We start from the raw sequence: 27,733 nt of genomic DNA on the forward strand, positions 1-27,733 counted from the left end.
TACTGCCTGAGCTATGTTGGTGATGTACATTGAGAAGAGCGTGGGGCCTAGGATCGAGCCTTGGGGAACACCCTTGGTGACAGGCAGTGGCTGAGACAGCAGATGTTCTGACTTTATACACTGCACTCTTTGAGAGAGGTAGTTAGCAAACCAGGCCAAAGACCCCTCAGAGAAACCAATTCTCCTTAGCCGGCCCACAAGAATGGAATGGTCTATCGTATCAAAAGCTTTGGCCAAGTCAATAAAAAGACCAGCACAACATTGCTTAGAATCAAGGGAAATGGTGACATCATTGAGGACCTTTAAGGTTGCAGTGACACATCCATAACCTGAGCGAAACCAGATTGCATACCAGAGAGAATACTATAGACATCAACAAAGCCAGTCAGTTGATTACTGACACGTTTTTCCAACACTTTTGATAAACAGGGCAAAATAGAAATAGGCCTATAACAGTTAGGAACCGCTTGATCTCCCCCTTTACATAAAGGACAAACTGTGGCTGCCTTCCAAGCAATGGGAACCTCCCCAGAGAGGAGAGACAGGCTTAGTGATTTGAGGGGCAACAACCTTAAAGAAGAACGGGTCTAAACCATCTGACCCAGATGTTTTTGGGGGGGGTCAAGTTTAAGGAGCTCCTTTAGCACCTCGGACTCAGTAACTGCCTGCAGGGAGAAACTTTGTAGCGGGGCAGGGGAAAAAGAGGGAGAAGCATTGGGGATAGCCGCATTAGAAGGGGTGGGAGATGAGGAAATGTTGGACGGGCAAGGAGGCATGGCTGAGTCAAATAGGAATCCTGACTTAATGAAGTGGTGATTAAAGAGCTCAGCCATGTGCTTCTTGTCAGTAAAAACCACATCATCAACTTTAAAGGACATGGGCAGCTGTGAGGAGGAGGGTTTATTCTCCAGGTCTTTAATCGTTTTCCAGACCATCTGGGGGTTAGACCCACAGAGAGAGAACTGCTCCTTAAAGTAAATAACTTTGGCCTTCCGGATAGCCTGGGTGTTTGCCACATACCCAACTTATTTTCGTCGTTTATCCAAAAACGCCATTCATTTTCTTCATAGGATCTGTCCAAAGAACCATGACGGAGTTGGTGCCTACAAAAAGACGCCATTACTATCTCACTGTAGTGTCCTGTAGACAATTTCGTTTTCGATTCGCCTGAAAACAGTACTGAAAATGATATGAGTGTCAGCCTGTGATTAGCCTGAACAGCTGCTAGTGGTCGCTATTAACCATAAAAACAAAGGCAAATAGCGCCACCTAGCGGCTGTTCAGGCTACCTCTTACTCAGCTATGATGACTCAGTTATTGAAAACGATTCTAGTTTTATTTTAGGCAAAGTTCTACTTTTATTACCTAGACATTTTATTTAACTAAAAATACACATAGAACATGACTAACACATGCATTGTTATCAAACAGGGCTACCTGCTTTTCACAATCCCCAAATCCAGAACAGATTCACGAACACATGCAGTATTATATAGAGCTGTTATTATGTCAAAATCCCTTCCATCTCATATTGCTCAAATGAACAGCAAACCCGGTTTAAAAAAAAAAAAGTCTGTATTATGTCATGTTTCATGTGGACCCCATGAAGAGTAACTGCTGCTTTTACAACAGCTAATGGGGATCCTAATAAAATACCAATATTTTGTCAGTTCATGAAATGTATTTCTCAAAGCCCATCTAATCAACAGTATGAGTTTGAAACATTCATAACGTTCCTGTCCATTTAAGAAAAGCACATGTATTACTTCCTGTTAATCTGCTTTATCTATCTATACCTATAGCTGTTAATAACGTCATGTTGCATGTTGGTTTCATGGAATGATATTCAGCTCAGCATCTTAATGCTTCATTCCAGATCCTACATAACATCCCGTTTTCTACACAACATACCATAGGCTACATAACATACCGTAGGCTACATAACATACCATAGCCTACATAACATACCGCAGGCTACATAACATACCGTAGGCTACATAACATACCGTAGGCTACATAACATACCGTAGGCTACATAACATACAGTAGCCTACAGTACATACCGTAGTCTACATACCATACCTTAGGCTACATAACATACAGTGCCTACATAACATACCGTAGCCTACATACCATACCTTAGGCTACATACCATACCGTAGCCTACATAACATACAGTAGCCTACATAACATACCATAGCCTACAGTACATACCGTAGCCTACAGTACATACCGTAGCCTACAGTACATACCGTAGCCTACAGTACATACCGTATCCTACAGTACATAACATACCGTAGTCTACAGTACATATCGTAGCCTACATAACATACCGTAGCCTACAGTACATAACATACCATAGTCTACAGTATATACCGTAGCCTACAGTACATAACATATCATAGCCTACATAACATACTGTAGCCTACAGTACATAACATACCGTACCATACAGTACATAACATACCGTACCATACAGTACATAACATATCGTAGCCTACAGTACATACCGTAGCCTACAGTACATAACATACCGTATCCTACAGTACATAACATACCATAGCCTACAGTACATAACATACCGTAGCCTACAGTACATAACATACCGTAACCTACAGTACATAACATACTGTAGCCTACATAACATACTGTAGCCTACATAACATACATAACAGTACATAACATACCGTAGCCTACAGTACATACCGTAGCCTTCAGTACATACCGTAGCCTACAGTACATAACATACCGTAGCCTACAGTACATACCGTAGCCTACAGTACATGGCATGGTGTATAGTATCACCATCAACATCAAGGACCAGGAACTCTTGGTAAACTAACACAATGGTTTCAACATGGGACTTGTACCCTCATAGTATGCCAACTGTTTCTTCACGGATAGACAGGATCCTGAATTCATGACAAGTGGGAAACTACATTCAAACGAATGTTAGTTATTAACATAGAGCTTCCAATTGGTTCATTTTGATCATTTTCATGTGGGAAACTCAGGTATCATCTTTCAAATCAAATCATCAATACAAATTTTATTGGTCACATACACATGGTTAGCAGATGTTAATGCGAGTGTAGCGAAATGCTTGTGCTTCTAGTTCCGACAGTGCGTTAATATCTAACAAGTAATCAAACAAATTCCACAACAACTACCTAATACACACAAATCTAAAGGATGGAATAGGAATACGTACATATAAATATATGGATGAGCGATGACCGAGCGACATAGGCAAGATGCAATAGATGGTATAAAATACAGTATATAAATACACTACCGTTCAATAGTTTGGGGTCACTTAGAAATGTCCTTGTTTTTGAAAGAAAAGCATTTTTTTTTGTCCATTAAAATAACATCAAATTGATCAGAAATACAGTGTAGACATTGTTAATGTTGTAAATGATTATTGTAGCTGGAAACGGCAGATTTTTATGGAATATCTACATAGGCGACCAGAGGTCCATTATCAGCGACCATCACTCCTGTGTTCCAATGGCACGTTGTTAGCTAATCCAAGTTTATCATTTTAAATGGCTAATTGATCATTATAAAACCCTTTTGCAATTATGTTAGCTCAGCTGAAAACTGTTGTTCTAATTAAAGAAGCAATAAAACTGGCCTTCTTTAGACTAGTTGAGTATCTGGAGCATCATCATTTGTGGGTTCGATTACAGGCTCAAAATGGCCAGAAACAAATAACGTTCTTCTGAAACCTGTCAGTCTATTCTTGTTCTGAGAAATTAAGGCTATTCCATGCGAGAAATTGCCAAGAAACTGAAGATCTTGTACAACGCTGTGTACTACTCCCTTCACAGAACAACGCAAACTGGCTCTAACTAGAATAGAAAGAGGAGTGGGAGGCCCCAGTGCACAACTGAGCAAGAGGACAAGTACGTTAGAGTGTCTAGTTTGAGAAACAGACACCTCACAAGTCCTCAACTGGTAGCTTCATTAAATAGTACCCGCAAAACACCAGTCTCAACGTCAACAGTGAAGAGGCTACTCCGGGATGCTGGCCTTCTAGGCAGAGTTCCTCTGTCCAGTGTCTGTGTTCTTTTGCCCATCTTAATCTTTTCTTTTTATTGGCCAGTCTGAGATATGGCTTTTTCTTTGCAACTCTGCCTAGAAGGCCAGCATCCCGGAGTCGCCTCTTCACTGTTGACGTTGAAACTGGTGTTCTGCGGGTACTATTTAATGAAGCTGCCAGTTGAGGACTTGTGAGGCATCTGTTTCTCAAACTAGACACTCTAACGTACTTGTACTCTTGCTCAGTTGTGCACCGGGGCCTCCCACTCCTCTTTCTATTCTAGTTAGAGCCAGTTTGTGCTTTTCTGTGAAGGGAGTAGTACACAGCGTTGTACGAGATCTTCAGTATCTTGGCAATTTCTCACATTGAATAGCCTTCATTTCTCAGAACAAGAATAGACTGACGAGTTTCAGAAGAAAGGTCTTTGTTTCTGGACATTTTGAGCATGTAATCAAACCCACAAATGCTGATGCTCCAGATACTCAAATAGTGATAAGAAGGTCAGTTTTATTGCTTCTTTAATCAGGAAAACAGTTTTCAGCTCTGCTAACATAATTGCAAAAGGGTTTTCTAATGATCAATTAGCCTTTTAAAATTATAAACTTGGATTAGCTAACACAATGTGCCATTGGAACACAGGAGTGATGGTTGCTGATAATGGGCCTCTGTACGCCTATGTAGATATTCCATATAAAATGTGCCGTTTCACGCTACAGTAGTCATTTACAACATTAACAATGTCTACACTGTATTTCTGATAAATTTGATGTTATTTTAATCGACAAAGTATTAGCTTTTCTTTCAAAAACAAGGACATTTCTAAATGACCACAAACATTTTGAAAGGTCGTGTATGAGATGAGTAACGTAAGAAATGTAAACATTATTAAAGTGTCCTTATTTAAAGTGACTAGTGATCCTTTTATTAAAGTGGCCAATTGATTTCGAGTCTGTATGTAGGCAGCAGCCTCTCTGTGTTAGTGATGGCTGTTTAACAGTCTGATGTTTTTCAGTCTCTCGGGGCCAGCTTTGATTCACCTGTACTGACCTCGCCTTCTGGATGGTAGCGGGGTGAACAAGCAGTGGCTCGGATGGTTGTTGTCCTTGATGATATTTTTGGCCTTCCTGTGACATCGGGTGCTGTAGGTGTCCTTTCATATACCTTGTCGTCTAGAGACTAGACATTGGCGAGTAATATACTCGGAAGCGGTGGGTGATCTGCACGTCTTCGAAGTCTGACCAGGAGGCCACTCTGTCTACCTCTTCTGCGGCGACGTTGTTTTGGGTCGGCCTCTGGGATTAGATCCAACATCCTGGGTGGTGCGAACAAAGGATCCACGTCGGGAAAGTCGTATTCCGAGATACGAGTTTCCGAGTCGAAAATGTCAGAGTTCCGACATGTCATGAATGTAGCAATAATTACAATTTTTAACTCAAATTATCCTGGATTCTGCTGGGACTCAGTGTTCATTACAGTATACTATTTAAAGACAGATCCAGTCAAAACACATGATTTATGACACATTAAAAGTCTATGTAATACAGTTGAAATTCAGATGGCTCTGTTGTTGATCTATGCATAGTCACTTTACGCCTACCTACATGTACAAATTACCTCGACTAACCTGTAACCCCGCATATTGACTCAGTACCAGTAGCCCCTGTATATAGCCTCGTTATTGTTATTTTATTGTGTTACTTTTTATTATTATTTACTTTAGTTTATCTGGGAAATATTTTCTTAACTTGCTTGAACTGCATTGTTGGTTAAGGGCGTGTAAGTAAGCATTTCACGGTAAGGTCTACACCTGTATTCGGCGCATGTGACAAATAAAGTTTGTTTTGTTGGATGTTCAGGGCCTGCATTCATAGCTCTCGGAGTAGAGAACTGATCTAGGATCAGTTGTGCATTTTATATCACAACGAATACTATTCTGAGACCATTTATGAATATCACTGACTGTCTTTAGATTGTTCTGTTGTCTTGATGGATGTTGTGAACTCTGGTCAGAACACGAGAACACTCATTCAGTTTTGTCTTCAGCTGCCTGGCATCTGGTCTCTCCTCTGGGTTGGCACACAGCAGCGACTCTATCACCTTGTTCTGTAACACAACCACACACAGTATCCACTCTATCACCTTGTTCTGTAACAACCACACACAGCACCCACTCTATCACCTTGTTCTGTAACACAACCACACACAGTATCCACTCTATCACCTTGTTCTATAACACAACCACACACAGCATCCACTCTATCACCTTGTTCTATAACACAACCACACACAGCATCCACTCTATCACCTTGTTCTGTAACACAACCACACACAGCATCCACTCTATCACCTTGTTCTGTAACACAACCACACACAGCATCCACTCTATCACCTTGTTCTGTAACACAACCACACACAGCTGTCACGTTCTCTGTCTTCAAATTCCCTGTCATATATGAGCCAAGGCGCAGCGTGCCGGTAATCCCACATCTTTATTTGAAGAAAACCGAACCAAAACAATAAACAGGTAAACAGCAAGAAACGTAACGCAACTGTGGCGTACACACACAGAAAATAATAATAACCCACAAACACAGGTGGGGAAAAGGCTACCTAAGTATGATAGACAGCTGCCTCTGATTAGGAACCATACTCGGCCCAAAACAAAGAAATACAAAAACATAGAATGCCCACCCCACACCTTGACCTAACCACATAGAGAAACAAACCCTCTCTCTCAGGTCAGGGCGTGACAGTACCCCCCCCCAAAGGTGCGGACTCCCGGCCGCAAACCTGAACCTATAGGGGAGGGTCCAGGTGGGCATCTATACTTGGCGGCGGCTCTGGTTCGGGGCGTAGCCCCCACACCGCCCGCTGAACCCCCCACTTCTGTGTCGCTGGAGGAACCAGACCGTGGATCAGCGCCAGAGGCTCTGAACTGCCGACCGCCGCTGACGACTCCGGGCTGCAGGCCGCCGCTGACGACTCCGGGCTGCGGAGTGCCGCTGACGACTCCGGGCTGCGGAGCGCCGCTGACGACTCCGGGCTGCGGAGCGCCGCTGGAGGCTCCGGGCTGCGGAGCGCCGCTGGAGGCTCCGGGCTGCGGAGCGCCGCTGGAGGCTCCGGGCTGAGGAGCGCCGCTGGAGGCTCCGGGCTGAGGAGCGTCGCTGGAGGCTCCGGGCTGAGGAGCGTCGCTGGAGGCTCCGGGCTGCGGAGCGCCGCTGGAGGCTCCGGGCTGCGGAGCGCCGCTGGAGGCTCCGGGCTGCGGAGCGCCGCTCGAGGCTCCGGGCTGCGGAGCGCCGCTGGAGGATCCGGGCTGAGGAGCGTCGCTGGAGACCTTCGCTGCAGGCTCCGTGCCATGGATCATCACTACTGGCTCCGGGCTGAGGAGCGTCGCTGGAGGCTCCGGGCTGAGGAGCGTCGCTGGAGACCTTCGCTGCAGGCTCCGTGCCATGGATCATCACTACTGGTTCCGCGCCATGGATCATCACTGGAGGCTTTGTGCCATGGATCATCACTGGAGGCTCCGGGCCATGGATTATCACTGGAGGCTTCGTGCCATGGATCATCCCTACAGGCTCCGGGCCATGGATCATCACTGGAGGCTTCCTACGGGGAGCTGGAACCAGTCTCACCAGACTGGGGAGACACACTGAGGACCGCGTGCTCAAAGCAGGCACCGGCCGTACTGGGCTATGGAGACTTACTGGAGGAAGAGTGCGAGGAACAGGCACAGGACGTACTGGGCTATGGTGGCGCACTGGAGGGAGAGTGTGCGGAGCATGCACAGGACGTACTGGGCTATGGTGGCGCACTGGAGGAAGAGTGCGTGGAGCAGGCACAGGGTACACTGGGCCTTGGAGGCGCACTGGAGGTCTGGCACTTAGGGCTGGCACAACCCGTCCTGGCTCGATGTTGACTTTTGCCCAGCAAGGGCGGAGCGCCGGCACAGGACGAACAGGTTTGTGCTGATGAATTGGGGGTACCGTGCGTAGAGCTGGCGCAGGATAACCTGGGCCGAAGAGACGCACTGGAGACCAGGAACGCTGAGCAGGCACACTTCTTCCTCGCTCACGGCCAACTCTAGCACGGCAACTGTGAGGAGCTTGCACCGAGCGCACCGGGCTGTGAGTGCGCACTGGCGACACAGTGCGCATCACAGCATAATACGGTGCTTGCTCGGTCACTCGCTCCCCACGGTAAGCACGGGGAGTTGGCTCAGGTCTCAACCCCGACTTCGCCAATCTCCCCGTGTGCCCCCCCCAAAAAATGTTTTGCCGCTGCCTCTCGGGCTTCTGTTGTTGATTCTCCCCGGTCCAGCTCGTCTTCCCAGTCAGCGCACGCTGCTTGGCCTTCTTGTGGTGGGTTATTCTGTCACGTTCTCTGTCTTCAAATTCCCTGTCATATATGAGCCAAGGCGCAGCGTGCTGGTAATCCCACATCTTTATTTGAAGAAAACCGAACCAAAACAATAAACAGGTAAACAGCAAGAAACGTAACGCAACTGTGGCGTACACACACAGAAAATAATAATAACCCACAAACACAGGTGGGGAAAAGGCTACCTAAGTATGATTCCTAATCAGAGACAACGATAGACAGCTGCCTCTGATTAGGAACCATACTCGGCCCAACACAAAGAAATACAACACATAGAATGCCCACCCCACACCCTGACCTAACCACATAGAGAAACAAACCCTCTCTCTCAGGTCAGGGCGTGACAACTGCATCCACTCTATCACCTTGTTCTGTAACACAACCACACACAGTATCCACTCTATCACCCTGTTCTGTAACACAACCACACACAGCATTCACTCTATCACCTTGTTCTGTAACACAACCACACACAGCATCCACTCTATCACCTTGTTCTGTAACACAACCACACACAGCATCCACTCTATCACCTTGTTCTGTAACACAACCACACACAGAGCATCCACACTTTTTTGACAAGTTGTAAAATGTGTTTTCAACCAAATACATGTATGTGTACCTCTAAGGTGAACTGTGAGTTGAACTGTTGAGGAAACCTCTGGCTTCTGACATCATTCCAGACCTAAACAAGAAATACACACAGTGATGATATGGTGCATTCTGGTTGCAGGCCTACAGCCCATTACAGTTCAGGAGTATTACTACATCAAAGTCATTGACATACAGTGCCTTCAGAAAGTATTCACACCCTTTGACTTTTTCCATGTTTTGTTGCGTTACAAAGTGGGATTAAAATGGATTTAATCATCATTTTTTGTTGTTAACGATCTAAACAAAATACTTTGTAATGTCAAATAGGAAGAATTCAAAAATAGTTTTTTTTATGAATGGAAAATAAAACACTAGTATATCTTGATTAGATAAGTATTCAACCCCTGAGTGAATACATGTTAGAATCACCTTTAGCAGTGATTACAGCTGTGAGTCTTTCTGGGTAAGTCTCTAAGAGCTTTCCACACCCGGATTGTACAATATTTGCCCATTATTCTTTAAAAAAAATTCTTCATGCTCTGTGAACTTGGTTGATGATCATTGCTAGACAGCCATTTTCAAGTCTTGCCATATATTTTCAAGCCGATTTAAGTCAAAACCGTAACTAGGCCACTCAGGAACATTCAATGTTGTCTTGGTAAGCAACTCCAGTGTATATTTTACCTTGTGTTTTGGTTATTGTCCTGCTGAAAGGTGAACTAATCTCCCAGTGTCTGTTGGAAAGCAGACTGAACCAGGTTTTCCCTCTAGGATTTAGCTCTATTGGGCTCCCGAGTGGCACAGCAGTCTAAGGCACTGCATCTCGGTCTAAGGCACTGCATCTCAGTGCAAGGAGACATCACTGCAGTCCCTGGTTCAAATCCAGGCTGCATCACATCCGGCTGCGATTGGGAGTCCCAAAAGGGCGGCGCACAATTGGCCCAGCGTTGTCCGGGGTTGGCTGTCATTGTAAATAAGTATTTTTTCTTAACTGACTTGCCTAGTTAACTAAACGTTAAAAAAATATATATATTAAAAATTCTCCTGAAAACTCCCTTGCTGATAAACATACCCATAACATGACGCAGTTACCAACATTTTAGAAAATATGAAGAGTGGTACTCAGTGATGTGTTGTGTTGGAGTTGCTCCAAACATAACACTTTGTATTCATGACAAGTAGTGCCATATTTTTTGCAGTATTACTTTAGTGCCTTGTTGCAAACAGGATGCATGTTTTGGAATATTTATTTTCGGTACAGGCTTCCTTCTTTTCACTCTGTCATTTAGGTTAGTATTGTGGAGTAACTACAATGTTGTTGATCCATCCTCAGTTTCCTCCTATCACAGCCATTCAACTCTGTAACTGTTTTAAAGTCACCATTGGCCTCATGGTGAAATCCCTGAGAGGTTTCCTTCCTCTCCGGCAACTGAGTTAGGAAGGACGACTGTATCTTTGTAGTGACTGGGTGTATTGATACACCAGTGTAATTAATAACTTCACCGTGCTCAAAGGGATATTCAGTGTCTGCTTTTTTATGTTTACCCATCTACCAATAGGTGCCCTTCTTTGCGAGGCATTACAAAACCTCCCTGTTCTTTGTGGTTGAATCTGTGTTTGAAATTCACTGCTCAACTGAGGGACCTTACAGAGAATTGTATGTGTGGGGTATAGAGATGGTGTCCACATTTAAAAATCAAGTGGCTTGTTGAGCAAATGATTACTCCTGAACTTATTTAGGCTTGCAATAACAAAGGGGTTGAATACTTATTGACTCAAAACATTTCAGCTTTTACATTTAATTAATTTGTAAACATTTCTAAAAACATAATTCCACTTTGACATAATGGGGTATTGTGTGTAGATCAGTGGCACAAAATCAAGCTACAAAAAATAAATTACATTTAATCATTTTTAAATTCAAGCTGTAACACATCAAAATGTGGGAAAAGTCCAGGTGTGTGAATACTTTGTTAAGGCATTGTAGACCCTTCATGACAGTGTTATCTACTATCTTAATCTTTCCTTCATTCCTTCCATCAAAGTCATTGTCACAGTCACCTTTGCTTTCTCCATTCCAGATAGGTCCCAGAGCAGTTCAAAGTAGATCAGACCCAAAGCAAAGATGTCCACCTTTCTGTCATAGGAGGTCTGGTTCCTCTGTTGACACACATTGGACATTTAAACTCAGAAATGTTGAATCTTTTACTGCAGTGATTCTTGGTAATCTTAAACAAATCCACTTTGAAACAAAAGTATACACCTCACACACATGGCTATGGTCTTGTACCATTTCAGATATATAGTTAATGTATTACATTTTGAGTTTGCATCCCAATATTACACGTTATATACACATCACAGAACACTGAAATATAACGAAACCATTTGACATTGAAACACCGGATTTATGGCGTTTAAAAAAAAAATGTTTATGAATTATATAATTATGAAAAATATTAATAACATTCCACCTATGAGGCCACTAGAGGGCGATTTTGTCATTTGACTGCAGGAAAGGGCTACAGGGTCAATCTGCAGTTAAAACAATAACAAAGTGTCTGGTAAAAAGTGTTTTGGTAAAAAGCTGAGGGATACGCCTAAATGGAACCTCTCTCAAATTCATAGACAGAGCTATAGATACAAGGACTGACCATCCCAAATATTGTTTTAACCATGTTTTGAAGCTATACAGTGTGCGTTTACATTTACCTGTTCAGGGGCCATGTAAGACACGGTTCCTGTCTTTTTCGTTCTCTCCAGCAGGTTTTCATCGTTGTCGTTATCTTCTGCCGTCACCAGACCAAAGTCCCCGATCTTTACCTCTCCCTTCCCCTCTCCGTCACTCATACCAAACATGATGTTAGCAGGCTAGAAGAAGAAGAAGAAGAAGCTGTTCAAATATGAATATGTCCAAAACCACCGGTCATAAACCTGTGATGGACGAGGATAAGTAGTAAATTGTGACAACCTACCTTTAGGTCTCTGTGTAGGAGTTTCTTGGAGTGGATGTATTCCACTCCGTTTACTATCTGCTGGGTGATGGATAGACTCTCCTCCCTGCGTTTGGGTTTCCGATGAGCGTTCCTCTCGTCGATCCACACTTTTAGAGTCCTCTTGTCACATAGTTCCATCTGGATGTACAGGAACTCAGAGGACGAACTGCTACCTGAACTAAAGCATCAGGAAGTAAAAAACAATATCCTGCTTTCAGTTTGTTGGTCAAATTACCTGAAATGGGAACGACCTTACTGAAATGGGAGCAACAACTTAAACATATAAAAGGGAAAATATGACTACGATATGGGGTAATTTATCTACCTTAGTTGAATACACTGATTAAATCCCTTGAGATAATGTTTTTTCTATTTATGTTTTGAGGTTGGACTTTAGCACTTATAGCTCATTAGCACGTAGAGCGGTGGGTGTCTTTTAGGTCCCAGCTCATGGTGTGTCCCTTTTAGGTCCCAGCTCATGGTGAGTCCCTTTTAGGTCCCAGCTCATGGTGAGTCCCTTTTAGGTCCCAGCTCATGGTGGGTGCCTTTTAGGTTCCAGCTCATGGTGGGTCCCTTTTAGGTCCCAGCTCATGGTGGGTCCCTTTTAGGTCCCAGCTCATGGTGGGTCCCTTTTAGGTCCCAGCTCATGGTGGGTCCCTTTTAGGTCCCAGCTCATGGTGTGTCCCTTTTAGATCCCAGCTCACGGTGGGTGTCTTTTAGGTCCCAGCCCATGGTGGATCCCTTTTAGGTCCCAGCTCCCAGCTCATGGTGGGTCCCTTTTAGGTGCCCGCTCATGATGGGTCCCTTTTAGGTCCCAGCTCCCAGCTCATGGTGGGTCCCTTTTAGGTCCCAGCTTATGGTGGGTCCCTTTTAGGTTCCAGCTCATGGTGGGTGCCTTTTAGGTCCCAGCTTCCAGCTCATGGTGGGTGTCTTTTAGGTCCCAGCTCATGGTGGGTGTCTTTTATGTCCCAGCTCATGGTGGGTCCCTTTTAGGTCCCAGCTCATGGTGGGTCCCTCTTAGGTCCCAGCTGTTGTTGCTAGTCACCTTACAGTGGACACCCCCATGAGGGCATTTCAAAACCCCTCCTAAAACCCCACCTGATTCATTTAATTTGTTGTCAGTGACTCTGTGTTAGTTCCCCCATCTGTTTGAGTGACATTATTGGTTTTCCTGCTGGGGAACGTAACACTAACATGTAAACGTAAAAATGTTCTTCTAGTAAAATGTCATTATTCCATAACATCCCACAATGCAATAGGACAGGGACAGTAGTAATAATGTTACTCTGAAGTGGTGTCGCTCTCAGAGGCGGTGTCACATCGGTACGCGGTGTCCTCCAGCCAGGCGGTGTAGTAACGCACTATGTTGGGGTGCTGAAGGTCTGCTAAGGCACCAACCTCCCGCTTAGCTTTCCTGAGGAAAGAGTCACAGTAAAATCACTGTGTTGAATATTATGCAGCGGCTGCATTGATTTAAATATCTTACTTCGATTGCTAAAATAACAGAACCCCCCAAAAAATAATAATTTGCCCCTTTTTTCTCCCCAATTTCGTGGTATCCAATTGGTAGTAGTTACAGTCTTGTCTCATCGCTGCAACTCCCGTACGGACTCGGGAGAGGCGAAGGTCGAGAGCCATGCGTCCTCCGAAACACAACCCAACCAAGCCGCACTGCTTCCAACCCGGAAGCCAGCCGCACCAATGTGTCGGAGGAAACACCGTACACCTGGCGACCTGGTCAGCATGCACTGCGCCCGGCCCGCCACAGGAGTCGCTAGTGCGCGATGAGACAAGGATATCCCTGCCGGCCAAACCCTCCCTAACCCAGACGACGCTGGGCCAATTGTGCGCCGCCCCATGGGCCTCCCGGTCACGGCCGGCTGCAATAGAACATAATTGACTTACCCTTTACTCCGCACTATCTTCACGGCAAAATACTTCTGCTCCAGTTTCCGTCGCGCCTTATAAACGTGGCCAAAGCCTCCTTTGCCAATATTCTCTATTGAATCGAACTCTGATGAAAACCTGAGAAAATAACCCATATTTAAATAATCAATCCATCAACATGATCAAACTGTATTGTGATCAGTATCATAGATGGTTAGTATTCCATCATCAATAGATTTCAGTATGTCATCTACTTTCTACATTAAAATGTGGGGTAGATAAATGAGTATCGTTGTCATGCTGATAATGTACCTAGATATAACTGGTTGGTTGGATGTCCTTCCACTTGACAAGGTTCCTAGATCGTTGCCTTTTAAATTGGGACCTTCCTTTAAAAAAACAATGACAAACACTCAATCAACATTTAATACTGCAGTCCATATATCCTCAACAGCAGGGGTGGGCAACTTTGATGGGGGAGGGGGCCACAATAAATCTGAACTCATCATGAGGGGCAGCAGTTGCTCGCAGGTCTGGGTACCCACATCCGTAAGGTTTCCGTTAGTCGGTAATAGCCGTCTTTTGGCCGTTAAAGAAAATAGGAAAGCTGCTAAATTAAATTGGCACCGCCCAATTGTCCGGGAGAAGATAAAATATCCCAAAAGTCCCCAAATACAGGTGTGCCAAGCTTGTAGCACCATACCTGTAATGCCCTGGCCATAGAGAGGGTTTTTTTGTTCTCTATTTTGGTTAGGCCAGGGTGTTACATGGGTGGGCGTTCTGTTTATTTTTCTATGTTGGTTTGTTTCTTTTGGTTTGGCCGTGTGTGGCTCTCAATCAGGAACAGCTGTAGATCGTTGTTGCTGATTGAGAGTCATACATGGGCAGCCTGTTTTTCCTTTGGGGTTTGTGGGTGATTATTTTCTGTCTAGGTTTTTGTTAATCCTGACAGAACTGTTGGCTGTCGTTTCTTTTCATGTTTTGTTTGTAGAATCCGTTATGATGAACACATCCTCCACTGCACCTTGGTCTCTTTCTGACGACGGCCGTTACAATACCCAAGAAGAATCGAGGCTGTAATCGCTGCCAAAGGTGCTTCAACAAAGTACCGAGTAAAGGGTCTGAATACTTATGTAAATCTGATATTTTTTTATTTTGTATAAATTTGCTAAAAAAAATAAATGTTTTTGCTTTGTCATTATGGGGTATTTTGTGTAGATTGAAGAGGGGGAAAAACTGTTTAATCCATTTTAGAATAAGGCTTTATTAACATAATAAAATGTGGTAAATGTCAAGGGGTCTGAATACTTTCCGAAGGCACTGTATTTTATTAATCACACGCGTACAGCATAAAGATATAGAGCCTTTGAGGGAAAATCTGTCAGAAGGCGCTTTTACAACACCAATCACTGCTGCAACAATTGTAAAAGCAATCGTGTGTCAGAAAAATAGTTTGAGCCACGATTAAAAATAGCTGGGTTTTTTACTGGTAATGGAAGCGTGCTTTCCATTCACAATTCAAATGCATAAGGAAGGCAGAAGGCAGGCGTCAACATTTTTTTTTTAGTTTTCAATATGATATCTGAGTGAGATTGACTAACAAAATCAATGGGGGCCCAACGGACGGTAATTCAACCATGATAACAACTTTAGATAGCTGGCCCGCTAAACTAATTTAGCAATCTAAAAAATGTTAGCTGACATTGACTGACTATCAGTGACTGACATGACGAGTAGAACTGCTGACGCACAACCAAATGTAGAAATTGCACCTTGTGTATTCTACTATTCTAGTAAATTGAGACCCCAGTTGAATTCGGGGCGGCAGGTAGACTAGTGGTTAGAGCGTTGGACTAGAAACCGGACTGGTTGCAAGATCGAATCCCCGAACTGACAAGGTAAAAATCTGTCGTTCTGCCCCTGAACAAGGCAGTTAACCCACTGTTCCCCGGTAGGCCGTCATTGAAAATAAGAATTTGTTCTTAACTGACTTGCCTAGTTAAATAAAGATAAAAAATTCACTAATAATACTTTTTTGATCCGAGTGCCTTCAAAAGGCGCCAGTTGCCCATCCCTGCTATATGGTATCTTTATAGAGTAGCCTCTACAACAAACTGCTCCAAGATCAAACTTGTAGTTGTGTTTCTGTTACCATAACAGTAATCAGATAGTCAGTTGCAGCCAAATATATTGGCATCCTTGCACTTTTCTTAAATATTATCCTATATCTTGTCAAATAAGTTGAAATTGAAATGACTGTTTGGTCTCTACATCTTGTTAATAGATTTTTTTTTACATTACAGAAAATGCTTTGCTACCTCTGGTACTGGGGACCTTGAACGTGTGCAAGGCATCATTAACGCAGCAGATTATCAGGTATTTTGGAGTCCAATGTTTGACCCAGTGTCCAAAAACTGAGGTCTCCATTGAAGGTTGTGGGTCTTCCAGCAGGACAACTACCGCAAACACACATCAAAAAGCACAGAAGAGATGTTCAAAGGTTCTGGAGTGACCAGTGAAGAGTCCAGACCTGAATCACATTCAGAAACAATGGCGAGATCTGAAAACAGCAGTTGGCGGAGGAAAGTCCTCAAACGTTGAAGAATTAGAGCAGGTTGCCACTGAAGAGTAGGCCTAATTGCCAGTAGAAAGGTGCAGCAAGCTCATTGATGCCTACAAGAAGTTTGTCTGCAGTTATCTTAGCCAAAGCCTGTGTAACCAAGTACTAACTCAGAGGTGCCAATCATATACCATATATATTTTTTTTTAAGCGACATTTACAAAAATACAATAGTTATTCTGTTCGCTGCTCTGGCACCCCAATGGTGGAACAAGCTCCCTCACGACGCCAGGACAGCGGAGTCAATCACCACCTTCCGGAGACACCTGAAACCCCACCTCTTTAAGGAATACCTGGGATAGGATAAAGTTATCCTTCTAACCCCCCCCCCTCAAAAGAAATGGTGGGTGCCTTTTAGGATCCAAAAGATATAGATGTACTATTGTAAAGTGGTTATTCCACTGGATATCATAAGGTGAATGCACCAATTTGTAAGTCGCTCTGGATAAGAGCGTCTGCTAAATGACGTAAATGTAATGTAAATGTTATTTTTCAATTTTTTACTTATTTAAAGAATTTGGAATGATTTAAGAAAAGTGCCAATACATTTGACCACAACTGTAAGTAAGTGTATAATCAAGATAATAGTTTTAACCTTACACCACACAGGAAATAGGTCAGTGGCTTTTTATCTCTGTCAAATCAATTAAATCAATCAACCAATCTTCCAATCAATCAATCAAGTCATACTTTTCTCAGAAGGGTTTATTTAGTATCTCGGAGACTAGTACCTGTTTGGTCTTGACCGGTGACATCTGGAAGTTAGCTGCTAATCTAAAGTGGAGGTCAGAGGTCAGATAGTCCAGGTGTTGGAGAATAAAAACAACTTCATCTTGAAAGAAGAGTCTTGAATTGGGGCTTACCTTATTTTAGGCTTCACATTTACAGGGCTTTCGTCCTGCTTATAGAATAGAACAGATATTGATTTGCTGTCACAAGAATACCCAATGTCTTACACCATGCTTAAAGAAACAATATGTGTTTATGTTGACAGTATCACTGTTCGCATCCTGTGAATCGTTTAGCTGAAGCTATAGCAACAATAAGAGGATCTGAACCTTGGGGGAGCTGACGTTAACGGAGTCTGAAAATATGATGGATTCACTGGTACTTCCTGCAATACTCAGGGATGATGGTGTTGCATCCTGGGATTCCCTGGGAGAATAGAATAGAAAATATACTTTATTGTCCATCTTCAAAGGAAATTGATTGATTTGCTGTCACAATAGACATAAAAAACACCTTCAGTCTAAGGCTTTCATGGTTTTCACACTGATATTCAATTCCAAATGAATTTTTATTTTCAGTAGAGCTGCACCCAGACAGTGTTGCTCCATACCTTGGAGGGGGTTAGAGGATAGTCCTCCACCTTACCATGTACTGGAGGGGGTTAGAGAGGATAGTCCTCCATCTTACCATGTACTGGAGGGGTTAGAGAGGATAGTCCTCCATCTTACCATGTACTGGAGGAGGTTAGAGGATAGTCCCCCATCTTACCATGTACTGGAGGAGGTTAGAGAGGATAGTCCCCCATCTTACCATGTACTGGAGGAGGTTAGAGAGGATAGTCCCCCATCTTACCATGTACTGGAGGGGTTTAGAGAGGATAGTCCTCCATCTTACCATGTACTGGAGGAGGTTAGAGAGGATAGTCCCCCATCTTACCATGTACTGGAGGGGGCTAGAGAGGGTAGTCCTCCATCTTACCATGTACTGGAGGAGGTTAGAGAGGATAGTCCCCCATCTTACCATGTACTGGAGGGGGTTAGAGAGGATAGTCCTCCATCTTACCATGTACTGGAGGGGGTTAGAGGATAGTTCTCCATCTTACCATGTACTGGAGGGGGTTAGAGAGGATAGTCCTCCATCTTACCATGTACTAGAGGGGGTTAGAGGATAGTCCTCCATCGTACCATGTACTGGAGGGGGCTAGAGAGGGTAGTCCTCCATCTTACCATGTACTGGAGGGGGTTATAGATGATAGTCTCCATCTTACCATGTACTGGAGGGGGTATTTAGGATAGTCCTCCATCTTACCATGTACTGGAGAGGGTTATAGAGGATGGTCCTCCATCTTACAATATACTGGAGGGGGTTAGAGGATAGTCCTCTATCTTACCATGTACTGGAAAGGGTTAGAGAGGATAGTCCTCCATCTTACCATGTACTAGACGAGGTTAGAGGATAGTCCTCCATCTTGCCATGTACTGGACGAGGTTAGAGGATAGTCCTCCATCTTGCCATGTACTGGAGGGGGTTAGAGAAGATCGTCCTCCATCTTACCATGTACTGGAGGGGGTTAGAGGATAGTCCTCCATCTTGCCATGTACTGGAGGGGGTTGATAGGATAGTCCTCCATCTTACCATGTACTGGAGGAGGTTAGAGGATAGTCCTCCATCTTACCATGTACTGGAGGAGGTTAGAGGATAGTCCTCCATCTTACCATGTACTGGAGGGGGTTAGAGAGGATAGTCCTCCATCTTACCATGTACTGGGGGGGTTAGAGAGGATAGTCCTCCATCTTACCATGTGCTGGATGGGGTTGGAGAGGATAGTCTACATCTTACCATGTACTGGAGGGGGTTATAGAGGATAGTCCTCTATCTTACCATGTACTTCAGGGGGTTAGAGGATAGTCCTCCATCTTACCATGTGTGGATCGGGTTAGAGGATAGTCCTCCATCTTACCATGTACTGGAGGGGTTAGAGAGGATAGTCCTCCATCTTACCATGTACTTCAGGGGGTTAGAGGATAGTCCTCCATCTTACCATGTACTGGAGGAGGTTAGAGAGGATAGTCCTCCATCTTACCATGTACTAGAGGGGGTTATAGAGGATAGTCCTCCATCTTACCATGTACTAGAGGGGGTTAGAGGATAGTCCTCCATCTTACCATGTACTGGAGGGGGTTAGAGAGGATAGTCCTCCCTCTTCTGAAACTGTTGATCTGCAAGACACCTATAAACCACAACATAGAGATAAAGAACACAGTCAACAGAGACAGACAGACACTTGTCTATTTTACATTGTAGAGAAAAATAGGCATTTGAAACTAGGAGAGGCTATTTTCAGGAAAGGGTGTTGGAGTGATAGGATAAACATTAATATTCCAGGCCCGAGGGATAAACGTTAATATTCCGGGCCAGAGGGATAAACGTTAATGTCCCGGGCCAGAGGGATAAACGTTAATGTCCCGGGCCAGAGGGATAAACGTTAATGTCCCGGGCCAGAGGGATAAACGTTAATGTCCCGGGCCCGAGGGATAAACGTTAATGTCCCGGGCCAGAGGGATAAACGTTAATGTCCCGGGCCCGAGGAGAAAATTATCTTAGGCCGGGATTCAATCCGTTGGCACTTTGTCAGCTAGGCACCTTTTAAAGGCAATGTTTCCGTGTTTCACATTCAAGGTAACGCTGCATATGTCGGCTTAATCGGGCTTAAGCACGCTGTAACACATATCTACCGCTGATGGGATTGAATCTGGACCTGCTGTTAATAACCAGTGTACTGATGACGGTAAATGTCTACCTGGCTGTTCCAGTCAGACTGTTCTTGAAGAGCAGACCATGCTAACTGAGCAGCTTGTTGTTTGGCCTCTTTGGCTGTCTTACCCAAACCATCTGGGTATTCTCTCTTGTCAATCAATACTTTATAAACAAATCTGTGTAGGGACAAAATAGGTCATATTTTTTTCAGTGACATTCAATGACAGTTGGGAAATGATCTTCTCATAGTGTCTGTAGACTCACTGAGGGTTGTGTGACGGTCCACTCTTCTCCACTAATTTAAAGTCAAGAAACCGTTTGGTTTTCTGACAGTAGTGGTTGAGTATGCCTATGAAATTGGTCTCCTCTGTTGTAATGAAGCTGTATTGTTCTGGTACATTCTGTGCTGGGCTCATGTTCATGTGTTCAACCTTCTCACTGGAAGACATAAGAAATCAAAACGCAATGTTTATGCTAGGCTGCTAATTACGTGACAGATATGCTTCAATAACAGACGACTCCAGCTACGGCTGATTACTTGGTAATACATGCACTGGAGACTTCGAAGAAAAATAAAATAAAGAAATGTTTTGGCTTACCTGAGGACCACAACCTTTCCATTCAATTCCTCCTTGTGTTTTCCAGTAGTGCCATTGCAGTTTTCGTCGACAGTCTTGGAAATAAAACATTCTTTACTTCCCCACTATCATAAAATAACATTTAGATTGCATATCCTACCATGAGATGTAGTGTGTCTATGGTGTGGCCTAATAACCCTTACCCCTGTAGTCTGACTACCGCCACATAACTCCAGATAGACCTGCATTGCTGCTTCCTCCTTAGCCTCCTTCTTCGTGTTCCCAAAGCCCTCTGGGTATTCTTTCTCACCTACCACATACCTACAGCATCTGACATACAACACACACACACACACACACCTTCAGTTTTGGATATGACCCTTTGCAACGACATGTAAGTGAATATATTTAGAGTACTGTATGAAGTGTTACTGTGAAGTGTTATTGGGTCCAACACGTGCTCCTTCCAAAGCCTTTAGAGACAGCTTGTTCTTCTGGCTGTGTTCATTCAGCCAGGACACGTACTTGGGCTGGGAGATAACTGCTCGGACAGGAGGGGCTGGAGACGGAGCCGGTGACGGAGGACATGAAACAGACTGTTGAAAAACATTACGCAGGCCATCAGGTCTCAAACTGTATGTTTGATGCTCCAAAAGTCAATATATTCTGTAACTAAACATTCCATGATAGTACGGTCTTTGTCAATCAAAATGTCACCCGGGGAGCTGTATTTCAGAGTAGGAGTGCTGAAGTTAGATTCAGTTCAGCCTTTTACATCACAATTAATAATGTTATATGGACAGGGGGACCTGATCCTATATCAGCACTCTGCGATGCTTGATACATACGGCCCTGGTCAATGCCTGTTACCATCAGTAGAATAAAAAGAAAAGGCTGTTCTTACTGCATCCTTCTGCTCTGTCGTCTCCATCATGCCAATCAGAGCATGTTTAGCAGCATTCCGTTTGGCCTCTTTCTTGGTCTTTCCAACCCCGTTAGGATAGGCATGGCCTTTAATCACCACCCTCAGAGTGAAGCTGGGGGGAAAGGGGGAATGTTTAAGGCAATACTTAATGATTAAATGACTGAATAATTTAATTAAATGAATGAATGAATGATTTCATATTACAGTACAAACTACATTTGAGTCATTTAGCAGATGCTCTTACAGAAAGCAACTACGTAGGTGGGACTAGGTGGGACCATCTTAAGGTAACTAGGTGAGACCATCTTAAGGTAACTAGGTGGGACCATCTTAAGGTAAATAGGTGGGACCATCTTAAGGTAACTAGGTGAGACCATCTTAAGGTGACTAGGTGGGACCATCTTAAGGTGACTAGGTGGGACCATCTTAAGGTGACTAGGTGGGGCCATCATAAGGTAACTAGGTGAGACCATCTTAAGGTAACTAGGTGAGACCATCTTAAGGTAACTAGGTGGGACCATCTTAAGGTGACTAGGTGGGGCCATCATAAGGTAACTAGGTGAGACCATCTTAAGGTAACTAGGTGAGACCATCTTAAGGTAACTAGGTGGGACCATCTTAAGGTAACTAGGTGGGACCATGTGTGGGGTACAGAGATGAGGTAGTCATGAAACATTATTGTTAAACACTATTATAGCACTATTAGTCCATGCAACTTATTATGTGACTTGTTAAGCAAAGTTGTACTCCTATTTATTACGTGACTTGTTAAGCAAAGTTGTACTCCTATTTATTACGTGACTTGTTAAGCAAAATTCTACTCCTATTTAGGATTGCCATAACAAAGACATTTCAGCTTTTCATTTTTAAATTAATTTGTAAAAATTTCAAAAAACATAATTCCATTTTGACTTTATGGGGTATTGTGTATAGAGAAGTGACAAACAAGCTCTATTGAATCCATTTTAATGTCAGGCTGTAACAGAAAAGTCTAGGGGAGTGACTACATTCTGAAGGCAATGTAGCTATGCCAGCTTAATAGACTTACGTTTTCAGATGATCCGGTCCATCTGTACCAACCTCCTCAAACTTGATGTCAGAGATCTGACCTTGTCTCTGAGCATACTCAAACAGTTTGGAGATATAATTTGTGGAATCCATTGCTTATGATAAAAAATTATGTTGTTGAATCTGTAAGAAATAAAAGGGGAGAAAAACAAAGGAATATCAAATCAAGACAACAATTATATAAAATTATGAATGATACACAATAATAAAGCTGGGGCCTGGATTGTTTTGTGCGCATAATCAATACGCGTAAGTTAGCTAATAAATCGATATGCAAACAATATAAGGACACAAGCTAGACTCCTTATCAAAAGTGAGAGTGACCATGGCTGATAGTTCAAGTTCAAAACGATAAATAAACATTCTGCAACAACGCTCAAAGTCATAACATGGTGCTAATATCGTTTTCATATCTTAAGGGCCGTCCACACCAAGAGCGATAACTATAACGATATATATATATATATATATATATATATATATATATATATATATAATTTTTGGGGGGATCGTTCTAATTCATGTGAACAGGAGCGTTCACACTACAACGATAACCACAAAAAAAGTGGAGAACGATAACCAGAGCAATCGTTTGGATTCCCCCCCTGTCCCTTCCAATTAGAAACCATTGACAACCAGTGGTGTAGTGCAGGGTATACCCACTTGTGCTAGGTGGCTGTACTACAGAAACACTGCTAACCAAACAACAGTGCTAGGTGGCTGTACTACAGAAACACCGCTAACCCAACAACAGTGCTAGGTGGCTGTTCTACAGAAACACTGCTAACCAAACAACAGTGCTAGGTGGCTGTTCTACAGAAACACTGCTAACCAAACAACAGTGCTAGGTGGCTGTACTACAGAAACACTGCTAACCCAACAACAGTGCTAGGTGCCTGTACTACAGAAACACCACTAACCAAACAACAGTGCTAGGTGGCTTTTCTACAGAAACACTGCTAACCAAACAACAGTGCTAGGTGGCTGTACTACAGACACACCGCTAACCAAACAACAGTGCTAGGTGGCTGTACTACAGAAACCCTGCTAACCAAACAACAGTGCTAGGTGGCTGTACTACAGAAACACCGCTAACCCAACAACAGTGCTAGGAGGCTGTACTACAGAAACACCGCTAACCAAACAACAGTGCTAGGTGGCTGTACTACAGAAACACCGCTAACCCAACAACAGTGCTAGGAGGCTGTACTACAGAAACACCGCTAACCAAACAACAGTGCTAGGTGGCTGTACTACAGAAACACTGCTAACCAAACAACAGTGCCTGCACACTTTAATTAAAGGCAACACAACAACAAAAAATCATACATTTTCCCCAGAACTCAAAAGTTGTCTCCTGATGTCTTTTAAGCATTGTTATGGACTTAGAACATCCAATTTGGTTGTTTTTCTATTAAAAAGAAAGGTGTGAATTTCTTTATTTTTATCTGAAATCTGTGAATTTCTTACTCACTTGACAGCCTAATTTATCTGTTCCAATAGTATGCCTGCTATTAGCCTACTGCACTGTACAGCTTGGGTTGGCTTGACTGTGAAGACCAATACGGGATTTATCACTTTAGGTCCTTTAGAGTGTGTCAAAGGACCTAAAGCACTACACCACTGTTAACAACCAATCAACCAATCAACCAATCAAAAATGCGTTCTATTGAAGCATCCTTGGTTCTAGTTACGCAAGGCTGTTTGGACAGGAGAGAAGGCAGAGAGCAGGGTAAAATAGGATGACTTGGGAGAATGGTGATCCACGACAAACAGCGCATATCAGTATAAGAAGACCATATTTTCTGATATCTGTTAGCACCGATACATCCTGACATCACAGTGTAAATTCATTGGGTATAGACTATTCACCGCAGTATCAGGCCTAAAATGTAGCTAATGGATGATTGGTTGCATACGCTTCTATCTTAGGCTACACATCTCTAGTGTGTCTTCACAGTTATCTTTGAGCAATAACGCACCTGGCCTCTCTGCTACGGCCTCTCTGCTACAGACTCTCCGCTACAGCCTCTCCACTGCCTCTCTGCTACAGCTTCTCCACTGCCTCTCTGCTACAGCCTCTCCACTGCCTCTCTGCTACAGCCTCTCCACTGCCTCTCTGCTACAGCCTCTCCACTGCCTCTCTGCTACAGCCTCTCCACTGTCTCTCAGCTACAGCCTCTCCACTGCCTCTCTGATACAGCCTCTCCACTGCCTCTCTGCTACAGCCTCTACTCTACAGACTCTCCACTGCCTCTCCGCTACAGCCTCTCCACTGCCTCTCTGCTACAGCCTCTCCACTGCCTCTCTGCTACAGTCTCTCCGCTACAGCCTCTCCACTGCCTCTTTTGGCCACGACTGTACATAGGTGTACAGAGGCCCATTACCAGCAACCATCTCTCCTGTGTTCCAACGGTACGTTGTGCTAACATAATTGCAAAAGGGTTTTCTAATGATCAATTAGCCTTTTAAAATGATAAACTTAGATTACCTAACACAACGTGCCATTGGAACACAGGAGTGATGGTTGCTGATAATGGGCCTCTGTACGCCTATGTAGATATTCCATAAAAGAAAGCAGCTGTTTCCAGCTACAATAGTCATTTACAACATTAACAATGTCGACACCATATTTCTGATCAATTTGATATTATTTTAATGGACAAAAAATTTGATTTTCTTTCAAAAACAAGGACATTTCTAAGTGACCCCAAACTTTTGAACGGTAGTGTATGTTCCCAGAAAACTAAACTGGAAAACACAATGTCAGAACCCTCGTATATATGTAACCCCTATCTAGATGAGGAGCTGTCTGTGGCAGAAGTTAAGAGGGTGATTGACATTGCAAAAAAAATTTGGAAAGAGTTTGGCATTGATGAACTGCCTAATGAGATTTTAAAATCCCCTAAATTAATTGACGTCCTATATGATGTGCTCATGTGTTTTTGAGTACAGTATACTGCCATCCACTTGGTATAAGTCTATAGTGAACACCATTCCTAAATCTTCAAAAATGACCTGAGAGTGCCACAGAACTTTTGAGGCATAAGTTTATTAAATACGGTTTATAGATTATATTAATCCATCCTCAACACTAGGCTAACGACCTCTCTGGAGGATCAAAACATTCTGGTAGAAAAACAAAATGGTTTTCGTAAATCCAGAGCCTGTGTAGACCATATCTTCTCAGTCTGTACAATAGTCAGAAATAGATAACATTAAGATAAGCCGAATTTGGAATTTCCCTGTCTATAGCCTCGTTATTGTTATTTTATTGTGTTACTTTTATATTTTACTTCAGTTTATTTGGTAAATATTTTCTTAACTCTTCTTGAACTGCACTGTTGGTTAAGGGCTTGTAAGTAAGCATTTCACGGTAAGGTGTTGTATTCACCTGTTGTATTCAGCGTTTCATGGTAAGGTCAACACTTGTTGTATTCGGCGCATGCAGTAGCGGATTTAGGTATGGGCGGCACGGGCAGCTGCCCACGGTGGCATCTTGCGGCACGGGGCGCCCGCACAATTATTTTTGGAATGGTGACATTTGCGCGATCGGTTATCTATCGCTTATTTGCACGTCACGTCAATGATATCAGTGTGGGACTGTGGGTCAATTAACCTTGTTGGAGTGGGTGCCCTGATTCTAGTTTGTGAGCTAGGCAGGCTACTGCCTGGGAAGGTCTCCCACTCAGAAGTATGAGATGTGGAGGGGGGCGGGGGGTAGGTTAACCTCAGGTCTCCCACTGGAAGCCCAAAGTAGGGGGGCGGGGGTGGTTGACCTCAGGTCTCCCACTGGAAGCCCGAGGTAGTGGGGTGGGGGAGGTTGACCACAGGTCTCCCCACTGGAAGCCCGAGGTAGGGGGGTGGGAGTAGGTTGACCTCAGGTCTCCCCACTGGAATCCCGAGGTAGGGAGGGGGGGTAGGTTGACCTCAGGTCTCCCCACTGGAAGCCCGAGGTAGGGGGGCGTGGGAATCTATCAAATAACACACCTCTAACTTTGTACAGTACTAATGGAATTAGTAAAATCAGACACACTTCGAAATGCTACCAAATAAACCACAATTAATTCATAATACTGTGAATATATAGTTTCACAGACATATTGTTGCATTTTTTTCCTGGTTTGTGTGAAATGGTTTAGAACAATATAAAACCAGTCTGCACACCACCAAGGTGAACTGGTTTAGTCTTGACTCTTGGTTGACAGTGTTGGGGGATGGGTAATGTATTGATGCTCGAGTGCCAAATCAACACACATGGATAAGAAAAGGTCAAAACCATCAGAGGAAAAATGCGCAAAAGATAAAGGTGTGCAGCTACTTAAAAGGAGTCTATATTAGACTGATATTTTATATATTTTGTGATATAAAGTATTGAGTCTTTTGGGGTGTCTGGCACCTAGGGTGGCAGGTAGCCTAGTGGTTAGAGCGTTGGGCGGCTGGTAGCCTAGTGGTTAGAGCGTTGGGCGGCAGGTAGCCTAGTGGTTAGAGCGTTGGGCGGCAGGTAGCCTAGTGGTTAGAGGGTTGGGCGGCAGGTAGCCTAGTGGTTAGAGAGTTGGGCCAGTAACTGAAAGGTTGCTGGATTGAATCCCTGAGCTGACAAGGTAATAAATTAATAGTGTAATAAATGTTATTCTCTTTTGTATTTATATACTACAACATTTTTGTATTTTACTTTCTTACTACTTTTTGATATTTATGAGTCTTATATTTTTGTATGTATTTTTATATTTATATAGTTTTACATGTTATGATTATTTATTTGTGTTTTTCCAAATATCTGGGGGGGGGGGGGGGGGGGGGGGGCACGCTGAAGGGGGGGAGGTTCCCCCAGGGAGCCATACAAGCTTGTCACGTCCTGACCAGTATAAGGGGTTATTTGTTATTGTAGTTTGGTCAGGACGTGGCAGGGGGTATTTGTTTAGAGTGTTTCGGGGTTTGTTGGGCTATGTGTTTAAGTAGAGGGGTGTTTGTTTAGAGTGTTCCGGGGTTTTTGGTTATGTTCTATGTTAGTATATTTCTATGTTCTGGTCTAGTCTTTTTAGTTCTATGTTTAGGGTTATTGGATGGACCTTCAATTGGAGGCAGCTGTTCCTCGTTGCCTCTGATTGAAGGTCCTATATAGAGGGGTGTTTTTGTAATGGGTTTTGTGGGAAG

General features: G+C 43.6%; 1 protein-coding gene across 5 annotated transcripts in view; it reads right to left on the reverse strand.

Moving 5' to 3' along the window:
- eif2ak2 (eukaryotic translation initiation factor 2-alpha kinase 2) overlaps positions 1–27,733 on the reverse strand; it is a 34,128-nt gene that overhangs the window by 2,168 nt on the left and 4,227 nt on the right. Inside the window, exons 2-20 of one of the 5 annotated variants that reach the window (XM_014157892.3) lie at positions 22,557–22,699; positions 21,488–21,620; positions 21,016–21,179; positions 20,787–20,913; positions 20,605–20,678; positions 20,270–20,443; positions 20,049–20,181; positions 19,414–19,478; positions 17,578–17,674; positions 17,383–17,417; positions 17,251–17,293; positions 14,212–14,288; positions 13,918–14,037; positions 13,298–13,426; positions 11,992–12,190; positions 11,729–11,887; positions 11,078–11,176; positions 9,045–9,107; positions 6,006–6,148 (exon numbers count right to left, since the gene is read on the reverse strand). In XM_014157892.3, the coding sequence (XP_014013367.1) occupies positions 6,011–6,148; positions 9,045–9,107; positions 11,078–11,176; positions 11,729–11,887; positions 11,992–12,190; positions 13,298–13,426; positions 13,918–14,037; positions 14,212–14,288; positions 17,251–17,293; positions 17,383–17,417; positions 17,578–17,674; positions 19,414–19,478; positions 20,049–20,181; positions 20,270–20,443; positions 20,605–20,678; positions 20,787–20,913; positions 21,016–21,179; positions 21,488–21,620; positions 22,557–22,669 (2,142 nt within the window). In that variant the 5' untranslated portion in view covers positions 22,670–22,699 and the 3' untranslated portion in view covers positions 6,006–6,010. Of the gene's footprint in view, positions 1–5,539; positions 6,149–8,652; positions 8,962–9,044; positions 9,108–11,077; positions 11,177–11,728; positions 11,888–11,991; positions 12,191–13,297; positions 13,427–13,917; positions 14,038–14,211; positions 14,289–17,250; positions 17,294–17,382; positions 17,421–17,577; positions 17,675–19,413; positions 19,479–20,048; positions 20,182–20,269; positions 20,444–20,604; positions 20,679–20,786; positions 20,914–21,015; positions 21,180–21,487; positions 21,621–22,556; positions 22,700–27,733 lie in introns of those variants that run through there. The other 4 variants (XM_014157890.3, XM_082965724.1, XM_014157888.3 and 1 more) reach the window with 4 other exon arrangements.

Source organism: Salmo salar, chromosome 19 (assembly GCF_965601325.2).
Source record: "Salmo salar chromosome 19, fSalSal1, whole genome shotgun sequence".
In the NCBI taxonomy this organism is placed as follows: Eukaryota; Metazoa; Chordata; class Actinopteri; order Salmoniformes; family Salmonidae; genus Salmo; species Salmo salar.